General features: G+C 47.0%; 1 protein-coding gene across 4 annotated transcripts; it reads right to left on the bottom strand.

The window, feature by feature from the left end:
* Positions 1–5,173: 5,173 nt before the first annotated feature.
* si:ch73-62b13.1 (uncharacterized protein LOC100002270 homolog) lies at positions 5,174–11,958 on the bottom strand. Of its 4 annotated transcripts, XM_037105859.1 has the most exons (4): positions 9,491–10,815; positions 8,627–8,686; positions 7,796–7,967; positions 5,174–7,055 (listed from the first exon to the last, which is right to left on the bottom strand). In XM_037105859.1, exons 3-4 carry the CDS (start codon positions 7,932–7,934, stop codon positions 5,935–5,937), a joined length of 1,260 nt encoding a protein of 419 aa, XP_036961754.1. In that variant the 5' UTR covers positions 7,935–7,967; positions 8,627–8,686; positions 9,491–10,815; the 3' UTR covers positions 5,174–5,934. The 4 variants fall into 4 exon arrangements, with proteins under 4 accessions (XP_036961754.1, XP_036961752.1, XP_036961753.1 ...); XM_037105857.1 differs by lacking the exons at positions 8,627–8,686; positions 9,491–10,815 and adding an exon at positions 11,677–11,955; XM_037105858.1 differs by lacking the exons at positions 8,627–8,686; positions 9,491–10,815 and adding an exon at positions 11,500–11,638.
* Between the last annotated feature and the right edge of the window lie 216 nt (positions 11,959–12,174).

The following is a 12,174-nucleotide window of genomic DNA, read 5'->3' as shown; positions in this document are numbered from 1 at the left end:
AATGGAGTAATCAGATGATTCAGGTGCTCATGTAAATATAATGCGATCTGCTTTGTTGGATAAAAGCTGTTACAGGATTATGATAAATCAGATAAACACACCTAGTTTTTTGCCAAATATTCTGTTTTACTCAGCACACGTAAACAGTTCGATCCAGTTTCTTTCGTTCTTTTACGTCTGTGCTTGTGTGAAAATCTAAAAATAAACTGGATGTTGTTAAAAGACGCATCACAAACGACTGACGTCATGTCGATGATGAAAAACAGTTTTACAACAGGTGCCTCTAAAGAAATCCAACTAATTGACTGAATCATATTATAATCACATTACTAAAGAGCATGTAAACAGATTATTCTCATGACCAGATTAACTCCCAGTTATCAGATTATTGTTCTCGCTGATTGGATGAAATACGGTCTGAAAACTGAAGGGTCGACTCCACTGGTTCCAAAAATATGTCTGACTGTATATAAGCTTATGAGAGAACAACACATGAACGTTTTCCTGCCGAGTGCAGTTTGCTGAAATATTTCTGCCCCTTTAAACAAAAGATCTTTACCTGTAATGAAATACGATCTTGTGGTCTCAGTATTTTCACTTAAGGAGGTTGAAGCTTCTGTGTGTTTCTTCCACCGTCTTTGCTGGAATCAATACGAGAGAGAGACTGTAATACAAACACGGCCGGCTGTGAATACGGAGCTATTTACCCCTGCGATGATCCTCAGAAGCAGCTTGTTGTTACTCACCTCATGCTCTGATGTCACGTCTCACCTTCTCCCTCCCTGTCGATGAACCTTCTGCATTTCATAACCTACAGACGCTTTTTAAAATTAGAAATTTCAAATGCCTTTTTTTTTTTTTATTTATTTTTTTTTTTACCTCAGACGGTAAAACGCCTAATTACCCTTTTGCAGTATCACAGCGGCGGAGCAATCACCATGTGCCCCTCATGGAGTGTGTTTTCCACCCAACAGGGCAATAAAGGACGAGATCAATCGAGTGTTTAATTATTGTAAAGACGTAAAGCCTGATTTAGATCCTGCTGACAGTTAAGAGGAGATAATAAACATATATGGAGCTTCAGCTGCTCTGCTCGTTCTCTGTTGTGTTAAAGACTTGTTGAGATTCACTGACATCTTTTTTTTTTTTTTTTTTTAAACTGCAGCCTGTGTGTGATAATGCTGACGGTGCCGAGTTAAACTGTGTGTGTGTGTGTGTGTGTGTGCTCGCATTTACCTTGAGGAGTTCTTACCCAAGATGCATCTCTGCCAGCTGGCCGTTTGATGTTTTTGAAATGAAACCCCCCCTTATTAGACTCAGTGGTGGAAAAAAAATAAAAATAAACTGAATAATCTGTGAGTGAACTCACGCTGGAAAGAAATGCCTGGGAGAGATGTCATAAAAATGCAACTCTGAGTACAAAAAGCTGCTCAGAGACGGAAGGAGAGCGAGAGGAGAGGCGAAGACGCAGAAGATGACCGATGAGGTGCACACGGAGGGCTCGTGTGTGTGTGTGTGTGAGCGTGGCGGGGGGGAACATAACGGTTTCTGAATGATGGGCGTGACACAGGCGGATGTCTGCTCGGGGCCCGTGTGGCTCCGGTAATAAAGATACGGTGGCTCAAAGTGGTTCCATCCCGACTTAAACGCTCCTTAATCTCTCCGTAAATGACGTGTTTGGCTCCCAGTAAGGAGAGTGACAAATGCAAAGTGTTTGCGGCGTGTCCAGCCGCGGTCGATGGGAGGAAGAGGCCGCTGAGCGTAAGTGTCAGGAGAGCGTGATGCATTCGCTCATAATTTTTATATGAAACATTCAGGTATGATACACTGCATGTACTTTAGCTTGTGGAAATTACAGCCTTACTGTAGCTCTCAACACTTCAGTGGCAGAGAGAGAGAAGGTAAATATTGTGTCCTGCAGAAAAGCTACGTGTCTTTAAGTGCTTCTGTGAGTCAGATACAAGACGGGAATCTTCTTCCTGACGTGTCTCTGGTCATCAACGGCACATTTTAGGAGTCACTTTAACCGGATCGTCGATACGCTTTGTGTTCTGCTCTGACCTTTCTCTTTTTTTTTCTTCTTCTTCTTCTTTCAAATCAATGTTTTTCTATAAGGAGGGCAATTTGTGGGGCTTACAGAAGAGGCAGGAATCATTCGCCGCCTCTCTGTTTGCCGGGTGTCATCTTCGACACTACTGGTATGTTTAACGTACGCTCGCGCACACATTCGCGAAAGCGTGCAGGTTACGTGTCAGCGTGACGGCGAGAAGAAGCTCATAACCTGCAGACTTTCTGGCCGCACGCCCAGATAAAGGGCCCGTAAAGAATCGATCGTGGGATAATGAACCTGGATGACACACCTGCAGCTGGAGGAGCAAACTCCCAAGGACGTCTCACGACCTCCTTCGACTCCCACATCTCATTACGACCAGCGAATGGTTAAGGCCGGTGATTACAGTCAGGCGTCGGGGCAGAGCAGAATGGGGGGGGAGGATCTACTTGATGGAGCTTATTTGGCTGACGCCGACACAACCGCAGCGCTGTAAGGTCAAGAAGGTGCTTAACGAGACATTGTTGGAAGTTGATTTCACGCTGTCTCTCTGACCTGAAGCCGCAATATTCATCTGCCTCCAATCTGAGTGGCAGGAGGAGAAAGTTGTTTCATTATCTGCTTTGCTTCTTCAGATGTTTTCGGGCACCAAGCGAAAGGAAATAATCAGGACGAATCATGCGTCTGTTGTGTTTGAGTCTAATAAACATAATATTAGTTGCTACTGTATATTAATGTGATTCTTTATTGATCCCTGCAGGAAAACTCTTGTTTTTCTTGCACTGGAGACGAGAGCTCGGCGGCTGGAAGTTCTTGCCTACTCAGTCTTTGATTCTTAAACCTCTCAGCTCGAGGGCTGATCTTCCTCCTCGTCTTGCTCGCAAAACTCCATCTTGTCTCGAATTTCCTGTTCATCGTGTTTTCATTCTTTTACGAGGCAGAAGCCGCAGCAAGAAGAACATGTTTTAACCTTCCAGAGTCGATCTTTACACACATGCAAATCACTGATGCAAGAGGAGTCTGCACATTTAAAATAACGATGACTGAACGACATTTTTTGTTTTTTTGGCGTTGCAGAAAGGAGGAAGTCAAACTGTAGCGCTGCTCCGGCTTCCCGGGAGCTGTCAGTGTGACGGATGTCGGCAGGCCGTCCTCTCCACACGACCACAAACCATTTACAGAATAAAAATGGTTCCTTCAGCTTTTAACACCTCGGCGTGAGCCTGTTGTTCATGCTGTAAGTGTGTGTGAGCTTTTCCTGCATCTACTGTGACCTCTGCATCTGTGTGTGTGTGTGTGTGTGTGTGTGTTGTGAGTAGATCAGTGATTCCAGATCAGTGTGTTTGATGCTCTTAATGAAAATAATGAAATCCAGCCCGAACAGCAAATCACAGAAAAATGTTGTGCGCAGTTTGTTGTGATTTTTAGTTTAGTTGTTTCCTGTTTTATTTTGCAGGTTTGTCCTGAAGCGTCTCTTTTTTTCTTTGTTGGGTCGTCTGCGTTTTCTCGTCTGTTTTCTGCCCAATATGTCAATTACAGACTGGCCTTCCTGACACCACATCTCATCAAGCGGAGGTCTGTTCCTCCTCTGAGTCAGCCAGACAGAAGAGCCTCTCCAAAGCTGCACTAGACGGCCTCGCTGTGTTCAATTTCATGGATATCAGGAGAGGTCAGATGGTTGTCGTGAGAATGTGCATGAAAAAGCACGTTTGATTAAAATCCAGCCACAGATAAAACCCCTTCTCCACTGGTCAAGATCGGGCTTTTGTGTGCAGCGGGAATGTGTTCTGAAGACACGCAGGCAATCGACATATCCGATCGTTTAGGTATGAGGATGTGTTGGGATGGTCGTGGATGAATAGTTTGCTCAAAGCCGGTTAAAAGTTAGCTGGAAGAAGAAAAACAGGCAGCGGCGTCGATGAAGGGGCGCCGGAGTTCATCTGACAGGGGGTTTGTGCTCCGTCTGACAAACGAGGCCGGATACCAGTCGTGTAGATTAACAGTGGGCTATTTTGCAATTTCTCAACATCAGCATGCACTTCATATTTGTTAGCGCTATTGATAAGAGCTTAATTTGTCAGCGCAGTTAAGGAGACAGAAAGAGGTTGCCGGTATCGAGTGCAAAGAAATGGGTAATTAGCTGACGGCTGACTCAGGCCACGCGCAGCTTTGTGTGTCAGGGTGTGGATGGAAAAACCGATGAGGAGCGTCTCCCCGGGTGTCATAAAGCTTTGCTTTATGGCCAGTTTGTATAGCTGTGCAGATTAAGTTCAAAGAGAGACGGCCGCTCTTTTCTCCATGCATCTTAAATCCTGTTTCTCCTTCGCTGGATGTGTAGATCAATTCTGTAGCGGCTGAGATATCCCTGGTGTCAGCAGCTATAGGGCAGCTTCAAGGAAGGATGGGGAGGACCGGGTGTCTAAAAATACATTAGTAAAGGGACAATTTCACCTCAGATTTAATAGTGCTCACAGAGCAGCATGACCGTTCCACTCAAATTACACACTTTCCTTCAGTCTGGAGTGGCTTTCTCCCTCAGCATGAGCACTGAAGCCCACAGCAACTGCAGCCCAGGAAGAGGCGATGCAAGAATTTGAAAAGCAGGAAAATCAGAGTCAATCAGTGGCTCGACTGTGAGTCATGCAACGCGTTCTTCCTCAGAAAATACTTCCAGCATTTATCTCAAGAGAGCAGCACAAATGCGCTGGTGTCTGGAGATGGCACGCTTCCTTTCTCTGTTTAGACACAAAGACAAATTTCAAATGGTGGAGCTGGCAGAGAACCTGCAGCTGTCTAATCTCCGACTATACTTCGCTGCAGACAGCTGCTACCGCTGAATGATCCCCCGTATTATTCTTTTTCAGCTTCAAAGTTGAGGCGAAAATGAAACACAGTGCGGAGCAGCATGCGTTCTGTCATGTAAAAGACATATCTGTTACTACAGACACGTCGGCAGGACTGAAACTTGGCTGAGACACAAACCAAACACACAGAGGGATTAAAAGATAAAAGACGGTGAACGTGCACCAAAACTGAAGCACTCATTCACTTTCCTCGGGATAAAAAAAAAGAAAAGAAAACACATCAAACAAATATGGTTGCAAGAAGATTTCAGCAGTGTGGTAGATGTGTATTAATATGAATAATTTATTTTAAAAAGTCTAGAAAATATAAACAGTATCACACACTGACAAAAAAATGCCCCAAAAAACACCCGGCACATAAAACACTGGCACACTTGCATCGAAACGGTTAATCAGTATTTACAGTTATTAAGTATTTATAGTAAGAAAAAAAAAACCAAATATATTCTCATATTCGTGACATTTTCACATAGAAATTAGAGCCGCTGTGCGCTGCAGAAGATTGCACCGGTGACATTTTAATCCTTTTCCAGAATGCATTAGAGACACTTGGAAGGCAAGCCCTGTAATTTCTTTTTTTTTCTCCTCCTCCTCCTCCTCCTCCTCCCCCTCTGTGTGTCTCACCTCTAAGAATAACACTCTTTTTTTTTCAGACTTCAGGTCAGATTTGCTCTTTCAGGTGTCGTCTGTTTCTCTCTGAAAACACTGAAATGATTATAAAATGTAATCATGAAAAGAAGAAGAAAAAAAGAAAAAAGCACAGTCAATTAATCACATCGGGACTTTTGCATCTTGAAAGTTTTCTGTCAACACAAGAAGCAGCACAGACTTTTATTTTGGAATCACAGACGCTCAGAATTTGGCACTTTTTCAATATGTTTAGGAAAACCATAAAAAGTGACAATACATCGATCTTAGGCATTATTCAAAACTGAGATAAACTACATTCAATTTATCAGCATCGCGACGGAGAAAAACGTCAGCATAAATAAATAAATAAATAAATGTAGTTTAAATCTTCTACGTGACGGGTTGGAAGGTCCTGTGTTCCACTAAACTATGGGACAAGTTTCTGAGCTGGGCCGCAGAGTGGACCTGTTTGTATCCGAGCAGCGCCAGAGTGTCGTTGCACAGATTCTGCACGGTCCTCACGATGTCGTAGCCGAGACGCAGCCTCCAGCTCTCTGCCGTCGCTCTGGAGTCTCTGGTCGTGGAGTATCTGTAGTTCCACTCGGACGGAGACGACGCGTTGCTGTTGGTGTTCTTTGCGATCCACATCCGCACCCTGTCCTCCATCTCCAGCCCCACAAACCTGTAGATCTCGCCGGCCTTGTCCCTCGGGTTGAGCGCCAGGTCCTCGTACCGCACCAGCAGGTAGCGCCCCCGCAGCCACGCCGGCCTCTGCAGGCCCGTCTCCGCGGAGGCCGCCATGTCCTTGCAGGTGCTGGTGATCTGCGACAGGTCGACGTACCGAGGCTGCCGTCCTGTCGCGTTCCAGATTTTCCAAGCGCGGAACTGATCTGAAAACGCCATCATGCGTGAGGCGAGGATGGCTCTGGGGTCTCTCACCAGGTGGATGATCTTCAGGTCCAGACGTGGATCTTCTGTCAGAGTGCGCAGGTCCCCCACCTCAGGGACCCGCACGGTCTTGATGGCTACGTGTCCCCTCGACAGACACGACATCGAGGCCAGCGTGAGGTTTAAGGCTCCACATTTCTTAGGACACCAGCTTTCATCCGGCGGGTCGGAGGCCGTCACCTCCCCTCCTTCTGAGCACACTGGAGGGGAGCAGAGGGCGTGGCTGGAGCTCCGGCGGAAGAAGGAGTTCGTGACGTGGTCCTGCGGCTCCGGGCGGATGTAATTCTCGATGAAGTGAAGGTCGCAGGCGTACAGATTGAGAAGCAGGTCCCGGTACGCTCCCAGCAGCGCCCGGCGGTCCAGGGTGCGGCGCAGCCTGCTGCTGGAGTTGGTGAAGGCCTGCTGGACGTGATAGAGCGGTTCGTACACGTAGAAGATCTCCGGGTGCTGGTTGAGGAGCTGCCCGGTGAACGAGGAGCCGCTGCGCGTGGTGGCGAACAGCAGGATGTGCTTCCCGGGTGAGTCGACGGGCATCCAGTCACACAAGGCTCTCCACCTGGAGTCTGGAGACAGAAACAGACTCATGTCACGTGATGCGAACATCAGCTCCATAAGAAGCTTTTAAAAAAATAAACACCTTATACAACCTGTTCTCCCTGTTGCCTGGTTTCTGGTAAAAAAAAATAGGAGGCACGTCACTTATTTCAGAGGAGTTATTTCAGTTCATGAGAGTGAAAGTGAGCCAGCTCTTCGTCGTAACTTCAAGCCAGGAGAAAGTAAACGACTGAATCAAGCCAATAAAGCTTAAATAATTTAGAGGGTAAACATGCATGAGTAAGTTGCTTGTCTGCCTGGTGGTTACCGAGGGGCTTTATGAGATGGCGGATCTCTAAATATAGCGCAAATAGCTAAAGTGTAATTACTGCTGATGAGGAGTTGATTGCAAAAGGGATGTTACTTCGGTGTGCAGGAGCTCGACGGCGTTGGCGACGGCAGCGGTGGCGGCGGCGAGCTACAGCTGCGCTGCGAGAGGGTTTTAATGGAGATAAATTTGAGGATAATTGTAAAGCGAATCACACATATTTCATTTCTCTGTCCTCCACACTTCCTGGGAAATCCCTCATTTAACGACCTGCATTCCTTTATGCTGGGTAGCATCTCTCCAAAACCGCTAAGATAAAAAAAGTGTTACAGGTGTGTCTGTTTACACACACACCTTTATAGATTATATTTTGCAGCTGCACACACACACACATTCCCGGTGCTGTATGTGGGACAGCCCTGGCTGGCAGGTGAGGCGTACCTCTGTGGTGTCTGGTCTGGCAGCGGTAGGCTCCTTGACAGGGTCCAGACAGCGAGTCCCTCAGGGTCCGGATGGCCGTGTACTGGACCCCCAGAGACGCACACACCAGCAGCAGCACCGTCTTCCAGGAGCACTCCATCCTGCCCCCCCCTCTGGGTCTACATCCTTCATGCTGCCGCCGCGAGGAAGACACACACACACACACACACACACACACACACACACACACACACACACACACACACACACAATGAGATTTCATTTAGATGCATTTTCTCTCACACATGTGGAGCTCCGGCTCATATTTATGCCCGCGGCACCTCCGCTGACGGCCAATGAGCAGCTCTTTGCTGGGGCGATGAGTGTTCTTGCTCAAGGGCACTTAAACAGAGGAGGGTAAATTATGTCCCATTAACATTTCCCGAGCACATTTCCCCCTTCCGTCATATCAGAATGTCAACCTTTGTCCTGCAGCCGGTGAGCTTATCTCAGCACCGGGATCAAAAAGAGCAAGACACAAACTGTAACCTGGAAATAAGTCAGCGCTCATATTCAGGCTCATGATTTAATTTTGGGTTACAACTAGAACTTTACATGTTTTAATGCTCTCAAACTCCGTCCTCCTCTGTTTTAGCTCCTGTCTCTTTAAGACAACCAGCCTGTTCTGATTGGTCGGGTCACACACGCCTGACCAGGCACCGCTAACAACAGCAGAGCAGCTGTGATTAATCAATTCTTATATGCCGAGCTAGTAAATAAAATGTCAAATGTGTGACGTGGTGACGTAGTGTGATGTCACAAAGTCACAGAATTAAAGGCGGGACTACTTACGAGGCGTTTGAGGGGCAGTGTTTAGTGTGGGAGAGAGGAGCTTCTGTTTAACTCTCTTGACTTTTTCAAAGATAGGAACACAAATAAAACACAGAAGGAAAGGAAATAAAAGACAAAGAAGCATGTAATTCACAATTAGGCTCCTTGTTTCTGCCAAGCGGGTTATACTTTCATGCTAGTAAGATGATATTTTTCATCAGTCCTTTTCCCTAAAAGCACATATTTGCAGTGTTTCTTAGAAAATACAGATTGGTGGAGAAGGTTGCTCTCTCTCGAACAGACAGCACCTCTTAACATAAGTAGCTTAAAACACTTTGAGGAAACAGTTTAAAGGTTTCTCCAGACGGATCCGCCGATTTGTTCTTCAGAATAACACGACCCAGAGGTCAGACCTTCGCTGGGAAAATTGTAGCGGTAATGCTCCTATCCGACAATAGCTACACTACTCAGGATACCGTGTGCACAGTTGCATAATTGCGTTTCCTTTTTTTTTTTTTTTTTTGCTTTTCCTCTTTTCTGGGTAATTAAGCCTGTAAGCACAGCAGAGAGCTACACACTCAGATAAATATAGCCGTCTGCACATGAGCGGAGAAGTTTCCTTTATATACTTCCGAGCTCTTTGCCACTGGGCATGAAAGAGCAAAGGGAGATGCGATTTTCCAAATGGATCTTTTGAAAAGAAACAAGGTGCTTCCATCCATTTGTCCACATGCACTAAACTGATGGTAGGTAATCACAGGAGATCTCTGAGCTCAAACCACGTCTCCATCACTCAAAGTGGCCTCACCGAGGCAATCATCACCGGAACCGCAGGTAAATATACATCATATTACTGACAGAAATAAACACAGCCTTCCTGTTTACTTCCTCGGCCTCTTTTCTCGTCGCTCTGTCTCTCTCCAGTCTGCCTCTTGTTCATTAATGATGTTTGTGTGTCCCTGGCAGACTCGTGTCCTCAGGAACGCATCACACTGAGCTCAGATCGGCTTTTGATGTTCCATTAATCACAAACAGCGCAAAAAACCAAAGACATTTACTCTGCGGGTGAGGAGGGGGGAGGGAGGAGGGGAAGAGAAATCGAGCTGACATCATGAGGCATTCTGTTTGAATATGGCGGCTGCAGAATGAACCCATCAGGGGGACGGAAGTTTTATTTCTTGGAACTGTTTGTCTTGTTTCAACTTTAAAGCTGCTTGTCCTGTTCGTGTGCTCGTCGCTGAAGGACAGAGGAGTAAAAGCACGACTGACTGCAGGTAATGAGAAACTTTTGACCGAGCTTCTCTGACACTTATGGAAAAAAAAAAAAAAAAAAGTCAATTTGACAGTCCTGCCATCCGTACGCTGCACAGCTGGCTGACCATGGCACATTCCTCAGCGGCAGGTTTTGTTTTTGTGCTACACACCCTGCTGCCCTCTGGAGAGTGAAGACAGATGCTTCAATGGATTAAAGCAATTTGATTTTGATTTGCAAGTCCTTCCTTTTTCTCTCTGTGGCTTTATAACTCCTCCTGCACTCACACCAGGAATAACAGACACTCCGTCAACAGCTGGAAAGGGACCGCGAGCGTCAGACGGTCTCCACTCTTGTATCCCCCTCATACAATAACAGTGCTTACAGGGGATAAAAGCCTCGGGGACGGGATCAGCCAAAGATTACACCGTGTGGCGCACCTCCTCTGGCAGGTTTGAGTTGTAAATTCAGTGAGCAGCTCGGGCGTCGGCGCTGCCAAGATAACACAGCTAGCTGCGAAAGAAGTGTTGGGAGATAATAACATTTGTGCACGGTGCAGGAAAGGCAATTGCCTCTGTGGAAAATAAAGACAACAAATGAGGTTAGGAGTTAGTGATGAGGTTGGGACTGAGGGATTTGGGGTGCAAGTGATTGAGGGATGTGACAGTGCCAAAGATTTTTCTATTAAGGCACCTCGGTGTGTTCACAGACCCTCTGAGTGAGGCCGTTTATTGGCAGAGCCGGGTGATCAATCCTGGAAAACACAAGAGTTGAGCAGCAGCAGCAAACAGCAGGAGAAGCTTCCCAGTCTCTGGTTTGTCTTTATCGCTCTGTTCTCCATCTATTCCCCCCCTCCTCCACCTCTCTAAACCAACATTCAGAGAGCCCCAGGCGGAGAGCAGAGCCGAGCGCTGCAGAGGAGCTAATCTGACCCGGGGCCAGGAGTTCCTGCGATACCAGAGAGGATGAATCCCGTCCTACATGATTCCTCCCGCCGCACACACAAACACGCGGATCAGAGGCACCGAGAAGGAGGATGGTTGGAAGATAAAAAAAAAAATAAAAGGTCAACTCTTCATCTGATCCAATTTATTCCTCTAACGGGATGCTGAGCGCAGGTGGTCGATTACAGAACGGAGAGGAAGAGCGAGCAGCGCCGCAGCAACCCAGCTGATAGGACAACGAAAGTTTTGATGACGGTGAAACTGAAGCATGGACGATGTGATCAGCCGCGTCCGAGCTCAAGAGATTAAATAAGTGAACAAACAAGCTGCTCGGTGGCGGGGTCCGCCACATATAAACAAGGTGCAAGCATTATGAAATGGAGTTGTGCTTTAAGATCAGGTTTTTTGAAGATGCATTGAAAAAAATCAAGTAAATTAATCTTATTAAAATTACCCCCCCCCCCAAAAAAAAATACATACTGCACCTTTAATCACTTTGATCAAATAAATAAAGACAATTTCAGGTGAGAAGAACTCAGTCTGGACAGTGGAAGTTGTGTTTCTATAACTGCTGGATCAATAAAAACGAGCTTATGACGCCACGCGGAGCTCACGTGGAGCCGGACAGTGAAACACACACACACACACACACACACACACACACCGCCTTCAAAGTGCGACCACATCTCTGAACTCACCGCTGACGCACTTTAAAGTCAAATCATCGGCACATTCGCGGATTATCCTCCACGTCTCCACACGTCCACGTCTGCTGTCACTGCGCGTAAAATGCGCAGAAGAAGAAAAAAAATCCAGAAGAAGAAGAAAAAGAAAGAACAGAAGAAAAAGAAGAAGAAGAGGAAATGTTGCCTTACCATCAACGCGCTCGATCAGACGGGTTTCCTCCAGCCGGTCCGGTACCGGTCCTCTCCGCTGCATTTGCAAAAAAAAGTGTGTGTGTGTGTGTGTGTGTGTGTGTGTGTGTGTGAGAGAGAGAGAGAGAGAGAGAGAGAGAGAGAGAGAGAGGGGGAGAGAGAGAGAGAGAGAGGGAGAGAGAGAGGGAGGATGGATCGAGCGCTCCCCGAACCCGAGGTGGATTCAGAGGTGGAGATGCGCCATAGGATGGAGAGCTGAGCGATGCTGAGTGAGGAGGAGGAGGAGGAGGAGGAGCAGCAGGAGGAAGAAGAGCAGGAGGAGCAGGAGGAGGAAGAGGAGGAAGAGCAGGAGGAGCAGCAGGAGGAGGAGGAGGAGGAGGAGGAGGAGGAGGAAGAGCAGCAGGAGGAGGAGGAGGAGCAGCAGGAGGAGGAGGAGGAGCAGCAGGAGGAGCAGGAGGAGGAGGATGAGCAGCAGGAGGAGGAGGAGCAGCAGGAGGA

Source organism: Acanthopagrus latus, chromosome 8 (assembly GCF_904848185.1).
Source record: "Acanthopagrus latus isolate v.2019 chromosome 8, fAcaLat1.1, whole genome shotgun sequence".
Lineage (NCBI taxonomy): Eukaryota > Metazoa > Chordata > Actinopteri > Spariformes > Sparidae > Acanthopagrus > Acanthopagrus latus.
Note: the sequence above shows the minus strand (reverse complement) of the source record. Positions and strands in the feature narration are given on the sequence as shown.